This window comes from Tachyglossus aculeatus, chromosome 3 (assembly GCF_015852505.1).
Source record: "Tachyglossus aculeatus isolate mTacAcu1 chromosome 3, mTacAcu1.pri, whole genome shotgun sequence".
NCBI lineage: Eukaryota > Metazoa > Chordata > Mammalia > Monotremata > Tachyglossidae > Tachyglossus > Tachyglossus aculeatus.
The window spans coordinates 83,914,756-83,933,035 of NC_052068.1; the positions used below are offsets into that span (position 1 = coordinate 83,914,756).

Consider the following 18,280-nt stretch of genomic DNA (forward strand, 5'->3'; position numbering starts at 1 on the left):
AGAAAATACGCAGTAACTTTCACTGATTGATTGAAATGTGTCTGTATCACTTTGATAGTGAGCAAAATCACATTTCCAACCAGAAGATAATTCTAGTCACATCTGCTTTACTTGCATTCGGCCCAAGTATTCAATCTGTCACCAAATCCTGTCAGTTCCACCTTCACAACATTGCTAAAATCTGCCCTTTCCTCTCCACCTAAACTGCCACTACACTGAGCCAAGAACTTATTGTATCTTGCCTTGATACTGAACCAGCCTGCTCTCTGACCTCCTTGCTTCCTGTCTCTCCCCACTCCAGTCCATACTTGTCTCTGCTGCCCAGATCATTTTTCTAAGAAAACATTCAGTCCAAGTCTCCCCATTCCTCAAGAACCTCCAAGTTATTGTCTATCCACCTCCAAACCAAACAGAAATGCCTTACCAATGGCTTCGAGGCACTCAATCAGTTTACCCCCTTCTACGTTACCTTGCTGATTTACTATTACAATCTAGCCAGTCTGCATACTACACTGCTCAAAAATCAACTTACTGTACCTCGATCTTCTCTATCTTGGTGCCAAACCCTTACCCATTTCTTCCCTCTAGCTTGTAATGTTCTCTGCCTAAATATACTCTTAGCACTGTTATCTCCATCTTCAAAGCCTTATTAAAAGCACATCTTCTCCAAGAAGCCTTCCCCAGTTAATCCCTCTTTTTCCCTACTCCCTCTCTCTATGTGTCACTTATGCACTTGGATCTATACCCTTTAAGCATATATTTGCCCCATCTTAAACCCACAACAACCTTAATTCATTTACTTATATTAAAATCTGTCTCCCACTCCAGAACGTAAGTTTCTTGTCAGCAGGGAGTTTGTCTACCAACTCTTTTGTATTATATGTACTCTCTCTTCCAAGCACTTTAGAAGTGCACACAATAAGTACCACTGATTGATTTGGTTTAGCTCAAACTGCATCAGGAAGTAGGCATTTTTCCCATTAGCTTCTATCATTGTTAAGCAAATTTAAATCCTGGAGATTCACCTGGACTGTGACCTTTATTTTAATTTGGCCAATTCAGAAGCATGGAACTTTGTGTACTCTTTCTACACAAACATCTATTTACTATTTTCACTCTCATTTTAACCTCTGGATTAACTCTAAGTGAGAAGGAGAGGTTGTCTCTGACAGGATATTTTCGATCCATTAAGAATTATAGCTCAGTTTATGATCACTTATAAATGAGCAGATATGTGGTTTTATAGCTTAATTCTAAAAGTAAGGGATTATGTTATTGTAACCCATGTGGAAGGTTCAGTAGCTAAGAAATTTGGGTTTCTAGAGTGAAGGAATTTGTCATACAGAGATGGAAAAATCTTGTGGTGTCAATCAGCCAGTGCCAAAAAGAATTAGATGCAAACAGGTATGGATACAACCAGGACCTGTTATTACCTCATGTAATGATGATCTCTATTTCATGAAATGGAACAGGAGAAGAATCCCATACCTGACAAAATTCTGACTTCTGCATCGTTTCCACTTCTCAAACTAGCAGGATTTTTGGCAAGGCATCTGTAGACCCCACTGTCGCTTGTTTGAAGTCTACTAATCTGTAAAGCTCCAGAGGGTAAGACAATTATCCGTGTGTCACTAGGATTTAGGATCAGGTCCTCCTGGTTCTTCTGCCAGTGGATGCTTGGCATGGGTTCCCCAACTACTTCACACTTCAGTAGCACTGTGTCTCCCATGAAGGCTGTTACAGATTCTGTCTGAGAAAGGAACCTCAGTGGTCCTGGGAAGAAAAATAAAAAGGAATGTCAAAAAGGAAATTAAAGGACGCAGATGCAGAAAATATAAACTGCTTATTCTTCGGCTTTTTTGCATTTTGTTAATCATCCATTCCCAGAAACTATTATTTCCATAAGGCTTAGGGGTCATGGCAACTGCTAAATCACTTGAAGAATGTCATTAATGGGTACTATTTAGGGAAAGAAAAGATCTATCACCCAAATAGCAAAAAGCAAGCTGCTACCATTCAGGGCCAGCTTAAATAGCACATTCAGTTTGCCTATCATACAAGGGTTATATCCTTGATGAATCCCACTTTAAGGAAAACTCAAGTTACAACACAGGCGCACCGTGCTAATGAATGCAAGATTCATATACATCATATATACACCATGGTTCCTTCTATCTGTAATTAAAATGTTTGCCTCCCCTGCTAGACAGTTAGGTTCTTGAGTGCCCAGCTTTACCCAGCTCCCATCGCTGCCCCAATTTCAAGACCTTTCCATAAGCCAAACATTATTTATTTTGTTTTGTTTTTAAATTGTATTTAAGTGTTTATTTTGTGCCAGGCACTGTAGTAAGTACTGAGGAAGATACTGTTAGAGGCTTACAGTGTTAGTCCCCATTTCACAGATGAGGGAACTGAGCCACAGAAAATTGACTTGCCCAAGCAAAGAAGTAGAGAGCACATATTAGAACCCCGGTGTTTCTAATTTACAGGCCCATGCTCTATACACTAGATTATGCTGCTTCTCATTGAGAGTATGCAGTGCGAAGCTACCAAAGTTTCTATGTATAAACTGTCAATCACATATTTAATCATGCAAAATCTCAGGCCATTCAGGCTTCATAATCCTAGGATCATTAACAGCATGTGGGTATACTTGGTTGCTTAATTTTGTGTTTTTGGTAAAAGTACATGAAATTCACCAGGTGTAAGCAGGGCCTATGTAATAATTCACTGGGCTTCCTTTTTATTTCTATCTTTCTTATTCTGTAGTTATTCTGCAATGAAACAGTTGCTCCACTGTATATTTTTGTTTTGTTTTCATTTGTTTTGATATCAAAATGGTGGAAGCGATAGCCAAAAAATTGTCAGAAGTGCATAAACCATTAACAATTTAAAGAATATATGCCAGACTATCATTTATTTAATCGCATGTATTCAGCGCTTACTGTGTGCGAAGCACTGTACTAAGCACTTGAGAGAGTAGGATATAACAAGAAACAGACACATTCCCAGCTCACAATACCTATGACTCATACTGGAATAGATGAAGGCACTAGATGATGTGTATTTGGGAAAACACCAGGGTCCTTAAGGTGCATTAACCTATTTTCATCTCAACTTGACAGATTTATTTGCACTCTCTACATCTCAATTTTGTTCTGTTCTTTCAGGCCCACATTTAAAGTAAAAATCTATATCTCCAGTAGATCTACTACTGAATGAGGACCAAAAAGATCAATTAATCTGTGCAATGGCTTATTGATCAGAGGCCTACTTGCGGACTTTTTCTTGCACAATTTTGAGTCTAACAGGGCTCCACTTCCGACACAGCTCTAGGGTGTACTATAACTACACTAAAAATTGAACTGACCACCTTCAAAATCCTCCATTCACCCTGACATTCAACTTAGTGAAACAGGCCTCATTCCATTTAATTAGTTAAAATGTGTTCTGGCTCTGGTGCAGAATTTGGATAAATGGTTCTGTCTTTGTCCTCACAGTATTTTCCATTAAATAGCCTAATTTTACCTGGATTCTTAGATTGAAAGTCACTCGGTGACAGAGTACGTTTTTTACCTCACATACTGTCAAGCGTCTTGTAGAGTGTCCTGCACAAAATCAGGAAAAAATAGTCTAGTGGAAAAAATACAGGCCCGGGATTTAGAAGACCTGGATTCTAATCCCAACTCAGGTGCTTGCCTACTGTCTGACCTTGACCTTGAGTGACCTAGAGAAGCAGTGTGGCTCAGTGGAAAGAGTGTGGGCTAGGGAGTTAGAGGTCATGAGTTCTAATCCCAGCTCCGCCACTTATCAGCTGTGTGACTTTGGGCAAGTCACATAACTTCTCTGTGCCTCAGTTATCTCATCTGGAAAATGGGGATTAAGACTGTGAGCCCCATGGGACAACTTGATCTCTCCCAGCACTTAAAATAGTGCTTGGCACATAGTAAGTGCTTAAAAAATACCAAAATTCTTATTATCATTATTATTACTGAGCAAGTCAATTTACTTCCCTGTGCCTCAGTTTCCTCATCTGTAAAATGCAGATTCATTACCTCATCTCTTTTCTACTCAGACTGTGGGCCCATGTGGGACAGGGAATGTGACCAAACAGATTATTCTGTATTTACTTCAGCCTTAGTACAGTTAGTACTTGGCACATAGTAAGCACCTAACCAATACTACAATTATTATTAAAGTAGGTGCTCAATAAATAGTACTATTACATCTGACCATGATAGATTTTGGCACCCTATTGGTAATCCTAGTAGCTAGCTTGCTGTGGGTAGGGAATGTGCTACCTACAGCTCTTATGCTCAAGCTGCTGAATGCTGCTGGCGAAAGTCTAAACACCATGTCAACCTCGTTCACTTCAAGTTTATCCATTCCTGCCTTAACTCTGCCCTCTCCTCTACCAGACAAAAATTTTTCTCCTCCCTTATTGACACCCATGCCCATCATCCCTGTCAGCACTTCCGTACATTCAACTCCCTTCTCAGGCCCCTGGTTCCTCCCCCTCCTCCTTCCCTCACCCCCAACGATCTGGCCTCCTACTTCATTAATAAAATTAAATCCATCTGGTCTGACCTCCCCAAAGTCACTCCCCCCACTTCTCCAACCCACCGGCTCTCAACGCTCTCTGCTACTCTCCCCCATCCTTCCCAGCAGTATCCACAGAGGAGATCTCCTCCCTCCTCTCAAGTACTACTCCAGCCACTTGTGCTTCTGACTCCATTCCCTCTCATCTTATGAAATCTCTTGCTCCATCCCTCCTCCCCTCATTAACTTCCATCTTCAACCGCTCACTCTCCACTGGTTCCTTCCCCTCTGCCTTCAAACATGCCCACGTCTCTCCCATCCTAAAAAAAACCCTCTCTTGACCCCACCTCACCTTCTAGTCATCGCCCTGTCTCCCTCTTACCATTCCTTTCCAAACTCCTTGAACAAGTCGCCTACACGCACTGCATCGGGTTCCTCAACACCAACTCTCTCCTCGACCCCCTCCAATCTGGCTTCCGTCCCCTACATTCCACAGAAACTGCCCTCTCAAAGGTCACCAATGACCTCCTGCTTGCCAAATCCAACGGCTCATACTCTGTCCTAATCCTCCTCAACCTCTTAGCTGCCTTTGACACTGTGGACACCCCCCCCCTCCACTTCTCCTCAACACGCTATCCAACCTTGGCTTCACAGACTCTGTCCTCTCCTGGTTTTCCTCTTATCTCTGTGCCATTCATTCTCGTATCTTTTGCAGGCTTCTCCTCCCCCTCCCATCCCCTTACTGTAGGGGTTCCTCAAGGTTCAGTTCTTGGTCCACTTCTGTTCTCGATCTACACTCACTCCCTTGGTGACCTCATTCACTCCCACGGCTTCAACTATCAACTCTACGCTGATGACACCCAAATCTACATCTCTGCCCCTGCTCTCTCCCCCTCCCTCCAGGCTCGCATCTCTTCCTGCCTTCAGGATATCTCCATCTGGATGTCTGCCCACCACCTAAAACTCAACATGTCCAAGACTGAACTCCTTGTCTTCCCTCCCAAACTCTGCCCTCTCCCTGACTTTCCCATCACTGTTGACAGCACTACCATCCTTCCCGTCTCACAAGCGTGCAACCTTGGTTTCACTCTCGACTCTGCTCTCTCGTTCACCTGTCACATCCAATCCGTCACCAAAACCTGCCAGTCTCACCTCTGCAACATCTCCAAGATCCACCCATTCCTCTCCATCCAAACCGCTACCCTGCTCGTTCAAGCTCTCATCCTATCCCGTCTGGACTACTGCATCTGCCTCCTCTCCGATCTCCCATCCCCCTGTCTATCCCCACTTCAATCCATACTTCACGCCACTGCACGGATCGTCTTTGTCCAGAAATGCTCTGGGCATGTTACTCCCTTCCTCAAAAATCTCCAGTGGCTACCAATCAACCTACACATCAGGCAAAAACTCCTCACCCTGGGCTTCAAGGCTCTCCATCACCTCGCCCCCTCCTACCTCACCTCCTTTCTCTCCTTCTACAGCCAAGCTCACACCCTTCACTCTCTTGCCACTAATCTCCTCACCGTGCCTCATTCTCATCTGTCCCGCCATCGATACCTGGCCCACGTCGTCCTCCTGGCCTGGAATGCCCTCCGTCTGCATATCAGCCAAGCTAGCTCTCTTCCTCCCTTCAAGGCCCTACTGAGAGCTCACCTCCTCCAGGAGGCCTTCCCAGACTGAGCCCTCTCCTTCCTCTCCCCCTCCCGCTCCTCCCCATCCCCCCGCCTTACCTCCATCCCCTCCCCACAGCACCTGTATATATGTATATATGTTTGTGCATATTTATTATTCTATTTTATTTGTACATATATATATTTATTTTATTTTGTTAATATGTTTTGTTTTGTTCTCTGTCTCCCCCTTCTAGACGGTGAGCCCACTGTTGGGTAGGGACCATCTCTATATGTTGCCAACTTGTACTTCCCAAGTGCTTAGTACAGTGCTCTGCACACAGTAAGCACTCAATAAATAGGATTGAATGAATGAATTAATGTGTCTGTTTATTGTAATACTGTACTCTCCCAAGTGCGTAGTACAGTGTTCCGCACACAGTAAGTGTTCAGTAAATACGACTGAATGAATAGCCCTCTCAGTGAACTTCAGTGAGCTGAGAACAAAGCAAAACAAGTTTCAGCACTCAGGATTCCAAATTTGCATGATTTGTATCAATCTATCTTTTTATTTTTTTAAAAATGAATTGTTTGGAACTCTGTAACTTGTCTGTTGGAAGCAAATGTTTATAAATCCCTCTGCCCCACACCCATAATAAAATCTACTCAAGTGTGTACATAAAACTTTAACTGGATAGAAATAAGGATGTTGTCTTTTTTATGGCATTTTTAAGTGCTTACTATGCACCAAGCACTGTAACGTGGCTCAGTGGAAAGAGCACGGGTTTAAGAGTCGAGGTCATGGGTTCTAATCCTGGCTCCACCATTTGTCAGCCATGTGACTTTGGGCAAGTCACTACTTCTCTGGGCCTCAGTTCCCTCATCTGTAAATGGAGATTAAGACTGTGAGCCCCATGTGGGACAACCTGCTTACCTTTTATCTCCCCCCACCCCACCCCAGGGCTTAGAAAAGTGATTGGCACATAGTAAGCACTTAACAAAAACCATCATCATCATTATTATTATTATTATTACTAAGCGCTGAGGTAGATACAATCAGGTTGAACACTGTCCAAGTCTTACAGTGGGGCTCACAGTACTAATTCCCATCTTACAGATAAGGTAACTGAGGCACAGAAAAGTGAGTGACTTGTCCAAAGTCACAAAGCAGACGAGTGGCAGACCTGGGATTGATTTGACCCTTAGACTGTGCTCTATCCAAGCCAATGCCGCCATCCTCTTCCACTGTAGCTCTGGAAGGTAAAACGATGTTTCTTCCAAAACCAGGGAAAGAGACATTTCTGTCTCCACAACCCCATCATCATGAACCCAGTTGCAGAGTAAAAAGCATTTCGTTCCAGGGTATTGGCGGCTTCCTTAGCCACCAACCACTGAGCAGCAGCCCATTATATCTCACACTGACATATGGAGAAGATACCAAAAAGGCAGCGTGAGGATTGCCAAAGCCCCAGAAGCAGAATCTATGGGAGAACACAGCTCTTGCTTCCCTCTCGGCCAAGCTCCAAACAGCTTGTTCCTTCAGTCTGCATAGTGTGGCTCACGCTGAACGGCATCTCTATGTTTCAGCTCTGGGAACTCCAGTCTTTCCCCTGCACAAGCCTGCAGAGAATTTACCTCTGATTTTTTATGCAGTCCGGTATGGAGAACTGATTTCATTATATTTGATTTAATAAGAACTCATAGAAAATTAACAAAATCAAAATGATGAAATGTATCTTTCTGTTTTTCTTTGTGTGAGAATCACTTAGGGCCTCAGTTCAATCCAGAGGATTTTTGCATACTTGTTCATGGTAAAAGGCAGGTACTCCATAATTAAGCACACAGACAATTGAAACAACTTTAGCATATATTTAAATGAACAATGACATGCACCACATGCTCAAATGGTATCTGTAAATGGTACTAGCAAATATTAAGATAAATGATTTATATATATAAATAAATAGTGCTATGTATTTAGAATTTAATTAAAGGCAATTTTACATCAAAATAGCTCATTTTCTCTTTCCCTGCCTTTCTAAGACTATTTTTGGCTGCACAAGTGTGTACACTTATATGTTTTGTTGTCTGTCTCCCACTTCTAGGGTGTGAACCCACTGTTGGGGAGGGACCATCTCTATATGCTGCCAACTTGTACTTCCCAAGTGCTTAGTACAGTGCTCTGCACACAGTAAGCACTCAATAAATACAATTGAATGAATTGAATGAAAATGCAAACATAATATTTGCAACATGTTTTAGGCTTAATTCTTTCAAGTATAAGTTGATCAATCCAGGTCATTTCTCACCTCATTTTTTTCACCCTCCCAAAAATGATGAACATAAGCTAAGCCATATATTTTAAGCAATTAATCTACTGTTAGAAAGTAGTCAGTACACGTGAAAAGATAAATATCGACCACACCAGCAGCCAAACAATAAGAATCAAACGTCTGATAGTATAATAATAATAATTATGGTATTTGTTAAGCACTTACTATGTGCCAGGCACTGTTCTAAGCACTGAAATAATAATATCTTGATTTGCTATAGCACTTTTATTACCAAAGCACTCCCACATTAGTACATTTAAACCCTCACAACAACCCTGTGAGGTAGGGAGACAAGGCAGACATTATTAGCTCATTCACAGATGGGGAAACTGAGGTACAGAGAAGTTAAGTGACTTGCCCACGGTCACATGGCAGCCTAACAGCACGGCTCAGACAAACTCAAACTCGGGCCCTCCGGCTTCTAGACCGATGCCCCGCTGCTTCATCACACTGCTTTCCCTATGAGTTTAAACAGTGACTATAGCTTGTACAAGAAATAACATCTAGTTAATATTCTCAACATACCTAGTATTTTTTTTTCACTTTCACTACCAATCAACACTTAGGCAACACTATTTACTGAACTTATATTCTGTGCAGAGCACTGCACTAAGCACCTATGAGAGGGCAAAATAGTTAATAAAGTCTCTATCCTTGAGTTTGGAAAGATGACTTTTTATGGATGATTCTAGTTTATATTGCAACTGCTTTCCCTGTAAAAATGATATATTTATCATTCCCTGTCATTGGAAAAATTCCATAAACTATGTATGATGTAATTAACTACTGGCTTCATTAGCAGAATGCCAACAGTTTTTATATGAATCTGCTGGCACTGTCAAAGGATGTGATCTCCATAGCCACATTGACAGAACTGCAAATAGCAAAGGTAGTTGCACATTTGACATTTTCCCTTTTTTTGGTACAAAAAGTAATGTTAAAATCATTATGGCAAAGAGTGAAAAGCAGTTAAAGCCACAGAAACAACTAAAAACAATGTTTGTGGAGCATAATGGGCAAAACTATAATCACAATGATAATAGAGGTAGTTCCCATTAAATTCCTTCAAAAAAAAGTTAGGATTTTCTGGTTTTGTTTGATAGATAACTCCTTTAATTCAAAAATTAAGCTATACTGGAAATAAAGCATTTCATAATCCAGGTTTATTCCAGGATTTTCTCTGGAAGCCTCCATTCCTGCTACCCTTTCTTTTTTTAATTTAATCAGGAAATGCCATGCTAGTCTGATTTGCCTTTCAGTGCAGTTGGCAAACTATCAGGATCCCAATCTCTCCTACATAAGGCCTAATTATTAAGTAATTAAAGTTCACTTAATAAAAAGGCTTATCATTTGGGGGACAGACCTTGGGGTTGGGAACATGCATCATTATTAAATATTCAGCAATTTAGTAGTAGTACAATTGCCAGAGGTAAGCATAAGGCATTTTAAATGCTTTGTTTGTTTCAAATTAAAGCCTGTACGGTTACTGCACAAAGACAGACCTTTTTTCACTTCTATTTCATATATTAGCCGAAAGGCATGGAATGAAGGTAATCAAAAGTATAATTCGCTTTGGTTCAGTTCCAGCAAGGCTAACTGAAGATAAATAATGAAGGTGGACAATCAAATATTTCAGAATCCACTATCTAATTTCCTTTCTCTTAATTATCACTGTTTTCCACACCTAAGTGATGTTTTTCTCCAGAGAAAATGCAGACACTGCAATCTTGGATGGAAGCATGACCCCCTGAATGTATTGATAATAGGCACAATCCCTCAATCAGTCACATTTAATAAGAATAATAATGATGGCATTTGTTAAGCGCTTACTATGTGTGAAGCACTGTTCTAAGTGCAGGGGGGGGTGGATACAAGGTGATCAGGTTGTCCCATGTAGGGCTCACAGTCTTAACTGAGGCCCAGAGAAGTTAAATGACTTGCCCAAAGTCACACAGCTGACAAGTGTTAGAGCCGGGATTAGAACCCATGACCTCTGGCTCCCAAACCCGGGCTCTTTACAGTGAGCCACGCTATTTATTGAACACTTACAGTGTACAGAGCACTCTTCTAAGTGCTTGAGAGAGTACAATATAATAGAGTTGGCTGACACGTTCCTTCCCACAACAAGTTTACAGTCTAGAGGGGTAGACAGGCATTAATTCAAATGAATAAACTATGAATAAACTACAGATATGTACATGAGTACTGTCGAGCTGAGGGAGGGGTGAAAAGGGGGAGCAAATCCAAATGCAAGGGTGATGGTGAAGGGAGTGGGAGAAGGGGAAATGAGGACTGGACGTTCTTCAGGAGGGGGGAAACATGGACTGAATGTTTTTGTAGAAAAATGATCTGCACAGCAGAGTGAAGTATGGACTGAAGTGGGGAGAGACAGGAGGCAGGGAGGTCAACAAGGAGGCTAATGCTGTAATCTGTAATCAAGGCAGGATAGGCTAAGTGCTTGCAAAGTGTTTAATGTGAAAATCCAGGAAGCTTTCAGACTAGTAGAGAAGCAATTACTGCCCACAAGGAACTTATAGTCTTCAGGGAGAAACAGACATTAAAGTGGCTTATGGATAGAGGAAATAGTACAGCCAATTCTGTAATTTATAAACTTATTTCCACACTCCTTAGCAGTCATGAATATGTCCACTTTTTTATTTTTCTAGTTGTAAATATTTTTATATTTAACTCTAACATTAAAGTGTAAACTCCTTGTGGGCTTCCAAAACCTAGTACAGGGCATTGCATCAGGTGGCTGCTTAATAAATGCACTTACTACTACAGGTAATGATGGAGAAGATAGCATTACTTCCTTCTGAGATTTTATAAAATGACCTAAAGAATGATTATACATAACTCCTGCCTTGAAGAAAAGAGATATTTTTACCAAAATCTTCCATGGAAGTTTTCACCTTGAAAAGCGGTGCATATAATCTAATCAAAGCACAGCATAGAGCAGGTCTTAAGAGTTTGTGATTAGTTCACGATTCCTCACATCTGCCTGAATAGGCTGGGTGAGATCAAATACTGTAGTTATTACTTTTCAGTGGTCAGGAAAACCATTTGTATTGGAATGCTACTAAAAAATTACATTTTCATACATCAAAATTCCTAGAGGCTCAAAGTGCTTCAGAGGCATCCTAAATAAAAATTTTATAGGAGACCTCAAAACAGTGCTCAGATGTTGCTGCAGTAATAGGGAGGTAGGAAAGGTAATTATCCCCCAAGGGAAAGTAGTTATCTGAATGTCTAAAGTCATATAGCGAAAAACCCCTATGGGGCTAAGTCTAGAGGTCGGTGTTCTATCAAGGAGGCTAAAATGTCTCATCATCTCATTAATATGTGTGATTTGTTATGGTAAAAAAAACAACTATTTGTACTGTAGCTATGTAATAAACAATGGTCTGAGAACAGGGCTGCAATTAATTGTCAATATGTTTGGCCTTGTTCTACCAATATAAAGGATTTGTTCAGTCAATTATATCCTTACCAAATTCTGCAGTACACTGCTAACCTGGAACCAATGAAGGAAACACCACAAAAGCAAAATAATTCAGTGCAATGAGCAGCAGAGTGAAAAAGAGGCTAGCTCTAGGTCTTAATTTCAGTGTACAATTAATGGGAACTTTATACCAACAATAGTTTTACAGCCAATCTAACAGCAAATTTTGCCTCTCATTCTAGACACAACGAAACTAACAGAACTGAAGCAGCTATCACCTGTGTTGTCACAGCCCTTGTCCCTGGCTGTTGTCAAGTTCTGCAACTGCACAACAGCATTTCGACACCTTCCACACTCATTGGTGAGTCCCCCTCTGACTTACAATCAATCAATCAATCAATCAATCGTATTTATTGAGCGCTTACTATGTGCAGAGCACTGTACTAAGCGCTTGGGAAGTACAAATTGGCAACACATAGAGACAGTCCCTACCCAACAGTGGGCTCACAGTCTAAAAGGGGGACGGCCACCCCTGCCAGTTTCTGGGAGTGAGAGGAGCTGGGTTCTTTTTCTGGCTCCACTACTTGTCTGCTGTGAGGGTGAGACCTTGGGCAAAGCACTTAGCTTCTCTGTGCTTTAGTTACCTCATCTGTAAAATGGGGAGTAAGACTGTGAGTCTCATGTGGGAAAGGGACTGTGTCTAACCTGATTAGTTTGTATCTACCCCAGCAATTAGTACAACATACATTAAAAACATAAACGTTCAGATGGAAATGTTGTCTTGCATCACATTGAGGGGGGTGGCAGTAAAGACTCTAACCTCAGTACCCATAATGTTATGAAGAAGACCCTGCCAGTAGAATGATAAATATAGATTAAAATCTTCTGGGAAGTCTATCTACTGTAGACTTTCATTTAGAAATACATACTGGGATAAAATTGAAGCTAATGAAATACATTTGCAAATACCACATACTGAAATGAAAAAATTTTAAAAAAAGGAATTTCATTTGGCACTAAAATTGGATGACCTTGAAGAACACTTGACAATGCTCCCATAGTCTAGATACCTATTTCAATCACCAAACATTAGGGGTCTGACCTAATGCAAAGGGCACAGAAATGACAAACAGAAAGGGCTTGTAATCCAGAGCACAACACATTTCATATCCAAGGCTGAACCGAGTTGAAGAGAGAGAGCTGGCATCAGCAAGCTAAAATGAAAAATGACCACCCCACCATCTCTTCATTTTTACAATAATCAGTCACATCTACCTTAATATAGATCACACTTTTTCCCCGAGAAATTACACAGCTCAAGTGGAATGTCAAAAAGATGGGAAAGAACCTGTCCCACTTCTGGAGAAATCACTGAGCCGCTGGTAATATTTGGGTACCTGATAACCTCATATGGTAAATAAACTGGTTCAGGCTTTGAATGGGCAGGTTCAGACACAAGGTGTTTTTTTGCTGCTTACTATGGTAGGAAACTTCCCTAAGAGAAGGAAAATGTTCCTGCAATTTATATTCTCATGGTTCAGCAGCCAAAGCAATTGACAGCAAATCTCTGTGACCTCCTCATATATTTCATCATCATCAACATATATTTGATGAGCACCTGCTGGGATAATAGAACTGAACTAAGTGCTACAGGGATTCATAGTGTGAAAAAACATGGGCTCTAACTTATCCACAGAGTTGCTTTGGATAGAGACCATTCAGTCATGTGAATGGTAAGAATGCCTCAACTGCAAATCAGTGTCCAGAGAAATGGCACAACCCTTGCCTTGTTTTCAATCCACTGGGTGACAAACCTATACATTACAAACAAAAAGAATACACATGTGACCACACAATTCAAAGCTGTTCCCATGAACATTTGTTGACACTATGTGTATGCAGCCACATGAGTTTTTGTATTTTTCACAAATGTCATTATTGTAAATGCAGTTTGATGTCTATTCAGCAAATAAGGTGATAATGAGTTGTATATTAAAGGATATGAAAAAAACAAGGCCTTGGACAATGCAGCACCCGAGATGAAAGATGGGAGGTGATTGTTTTAGGTAGACCAGTTTAGCACTCTGTAATCAGGAATATAGCATCTCTGTTGAAGCAAGAGCAAGATCAAGAATGACAAAAGCAACAGCGAAACAAACATCAGGTGCTACAAACAAAAGAGCAGTGCTTGTGTGTACTAACTGCCACTGTTAGATTTGTGTTGGCATTTTTACTCACACACGCACATACATACACAGAGGCTCGCTCACATTGTTTCACCATCAGTGGGTTTTTTATGCAAAGGAGATTTATATGGATAGGATAGGAAATGATCAAAGTTTAGTAGGGGAATGGGAAGGGTTGACAAAGGCTTTAAAATGGGAGATAAGCAGTGGTGGAGCACAAAAACAGGAGTGAGTCTGGAAGGTAGTAATGGAACTAGTTGTTGGAAGATCTTGAAATCCTAATCAATAGTTAGATCCTTTAACTAAAGTGTGGCAGGGAGTGATTACAGGGTTCTGGGGAAGAATGTCTTAGGGCTAAAGTGTTTCTTGAAGAGAATGATTTTGGCCGCCATATTTAAAACAGATTATAGAGCGGTGAGACTAATTGGAAGAAGTTGGCAAGGAGTTCATTACACAAGTCTTGGGAAGATGTACGATCATGTATTGTAACCAGGAAAGAGAACATGAGATACATAATGAGGGGAAATGATAGGAAAAATTCATGACATGAATTCTGACATGATGAGCAATCAACCAATACTATTTGGTGAGCATCTTTTATGCACATATACTTGTCCTAAACACTTGGGAAAGTGCAATAGATTAAGAGACAAGATGCCTGCTCTCAAGGAGTTTATAATCTTGTGGGGAAGATTAACACTAACTGAAAATAAAGAGAGGAAACAAAGGGGGATATGTACATATCTATGCTTAACTAATAGGGTATGTAAGATATAGACAGAAGTGCTATGTAATGCTGTATTTGGTGCTGAAATAATAGATGGGGGATGTAAGGTGGGGAGACAGAATTTCATTAAGGAAGGGCTCCTGAAGAAGATGGGGCTCCTGAAGAAGATGTGACTTCAGAAGGACTTATGAGATGGGGGGAGCAGTGGTCTGATGGAAGTGAAAGGGAAAAAAGTTCCAAACAGGAGGAGGGTATAAGCTATGGATCAGAAGGAAGATCTGAGAATGAGGTAAAATATAGGTTAGCTTAAGGAGAATGAAGATTTCAAGATAGGAGGAAATGGGAGAAAGGAGTGGAAAAATGTGAGGGAGAAAACTGATTAAGTTCCTTAAAGCCCGTGTCAAGAGTTTCTGCTTGATCAATCAGTCAATCATTTGTATTTATTGAGTCCTTACTGTGTATATACTGTGTGTAAAGCACCTGATGTTGGGACAATTTAATATAACAGAGTTGGTGGGCACATTCCCTGCCCACAGTGAGCTTCTTTTAGACTGTGAGCCCACCTTTTAGCCTGTGAGCCCACTATTGGGTAGGGACTGCCTCTGTATGTTGCCAACTTGGACTTCCCAAGCTCTTAGTACAGTGTTCTGCACACAGTAAGCACTCAATAAATACTATTGATTGATTGATTACAGTTAAGAGGGGGAGACAGATATAAACATAATTTAAACTAGAGATATGTGCATAAGTGCTGTGTGAAACAACTCCAAGTGCAAGGGTGATGCAGAAGGGAGTGGAAGAAGCAGAAATGAGGGCTTAAACAGGGAAGACCTCTTGGAGAAGATATGCTTTTAACAAGGTTTTGAAGGTAAGGAGAGTGATCATCTGTCATGAAGAGGGGATGCATTCCAGGACAGAGGCAGAACATTGGCAAGAGGTCGGCTCCAACATAGATGAGATCGAAGTACAGCGAGCAGTTTGTCAGAGTGAAGTGTGCTGGCTGGGTTATAGTAAGACTGTACTGAGGGGGCAAGGTGACTGAGTGCTTTAAAACCAATAATAAGGAGTTTCTATTGTACATGGAGATGGGATAGTAAACACTGGATATTCTTAAGGAGTGGGGAAACATGGACTGAACATTTTGTAGAAAAATGATCCAGGTAGCAGAATGAAGTACAGACTAGTGTGGGGAAGAGAGGGGTGACAGAGAGGTCAGCAAGGGACACTGATATAGGAGTCAAGGAGCGATAGAATAAGTGCTTGGATTAATGTGGCAGCAGTTTTGATGGAGAGGAAAGGGTGGATTTTAGTAATGTTGTGAAGATTTAAATTGCAGGATTTGGAGACAAACTGTATATGTGGATTAAGAAAGATGAGTTGAGAAAAACACCCAAGTTATGGACTTGAAAGACAGGGAGGTTGGTGGTGCTGTCTACTGTGATGGGCAAGTCATGGAGAGAACAGGGTTTGGGTGGGACGATAAGAACTTCTGCTTTGGACACGTTAGGTTTGAGTTGTCTGCAGAATATCCAAAAAGAGATGTCCTGAAGGCAGGAGGAATTGTAAGACTGCAGAGAAGGAGCGACATCAGGGCTGGAGATAGAGATTTGGGAATCATCCACAAAGAAGACAGTAGTTGTTGGAAGGCATGGGAGTGAATGAGTTCTCCATGGGACTGGGTTTAGATGGAGAATAGAAGGGTATGTAGAACTGAGCCTTAAAGGACTCCTACAGTCAGGAGGTGGGAGGCAGAGGAGAAGCCCATGAATGAGACAGAAAATGAGTGGCCAGAGAGATAGGAAGGGAACTAGAAGACGACAGTGTCAGTAAAGGCAAAGTGGGATAGTTTTTACAGGAATAGAAAGCGGTCAGCAGAGTCAAAGGCAGCAAGAAGTCGAGGAAGAGGGAGTATAAGTCATTGGATTTGGGAAGAAGGCTATCATTAGTGAACTTATAGAGGACAGTTCCTGTGGAGTGAAGGGGGCAGCAGCCTGATGGGAGGGGGTCACGGAGAGAATTGGAGGAGAGGAAGTAGAAAGAGTGGGTGTTGACAACTCATCCCAGGAGTTTGAAGAGGAATGGTAGGAGGGAAGTGGAGCAATAATTGGAAGGAGCCTCAGGGTCAAAGGAAGGCTTTTTTTAGGATAAGGGAGGCATGAGCATGTTTGAAAGGCATAGGCAGAAAGCCACTGGAAAGTGAACAGCTGAAGATGGTAGTCAGGGAGGGAAGACGGGATAGAGAGAGAAATGGGTAAACCTTTTGAGGAGTGGGGAAATGTGTGTAGAATGACATTTAATTAAAATGATCTGGGCAGCAGCATGAAATATGGCCTGGAGAGGGAAGAGACCTGGGGCACAGAGACCAAGAGTAGGCTAATGCTATAGTCAAACTGAGGCTATCAATCAATCACATTTATTGAGTGCTTACTGTTTACAGAGTGCTGTACTAAGTGCTTGGGAGAGTATAATATAGCAACTCCAACTCCGCAGCACTAATGCACATATCTATCTTTAAATTATATATTACAAATTACTTATTGATTCATATTAATGTCTGTCTCCCTCTCTAGACTATAAGCTCATTATGGGCAGGGAACATGTCTGCTAATTCTGTTGTATTGTACTCTCTCAAGTACTTAGTATAGTGCACAGCACATAGTAAATGCTCAATATATACAATGGACTGATTTTTTGATTCCCTGCCCAAATGAGCCTACAGCCTAGAGAATATGTCAAGTGTCTGTTCTCGCTTGGTAGCTGTTTGGATGGAGAGAAAGGGATAGATCCTGAAGATGTTGTGGAAGAAATGCTGAGAATGTGGCAAGTGATTAAACATAAAGATTGAAAGAGTTTAAAGAATTTGACTTTTACAAGCTTCAGAGATGGGGAGAATGATAATGTCAACTGTGATGGGAAAGTTAGGTAGAGCAGATTATTTGGAAGGGAAAATGAAGAGTTCAGTTTTGGTCATATTGAACCTGATGTGCCAGCAGTACATCTCTGTAGCTATGTCTTGAGGACGGGGGAGATGGAAGATTGCAAACAATGAGAGAGGTCTGGATTAATGAGGCAGATTTGAGAGTGGTAGTTGCAGCATTGGAGCATTTAGTTTTCAGGGAGAAGAGAAAAGGACCTAGATTAGAACTTCGAGCAACTCCCAAAAGGACGTGTAAACAAAGGAGTAGAGTATGCGTATGCGTAAACAAAGAAGAATAAAAAGGACAGTGAGAAAGGTAAGAGGAGAACAATGAAACTACATCAGTAAAACTTAGGTCAAACTGTATTTGCAGGAGGAGGTCCGAGGAGGAGGATCAAAAACATCTGAGAAGTTGAAAAATAATAGAATAGAGTCCATTAAACTTGGCAAAAAATAGGTCATTGGTAACCAGAGAGGGGGCAGTTTTAGTGGACATACTGAGCAAAGGTAAAAGAATACTCAAAAG

General features: G+C 41.2%; 1 protein-coding gene across 1 annotated transcript in view; it reads right to left on the minus strand.

Moving 5' to 3' along the window:
* The window catches only part of DCC (DCC netrin 1 receptor), a 1,045,544-nt gene that overhangs the window by 552,204 nt on the left and 475,060 nt on the right, over positions 1-18,280 (minus strand). The window contains exon 3 of the mRNA XM_038743415.1: positions 1,489-1,773. Within this exon, the coding sequence (XP_038599343.1) occupies positions 1,489-1,773 (285 nt within the window). The remainder of the gene's footprint in view (positions 1-1,488; positions 1,774-18,280) is intronic.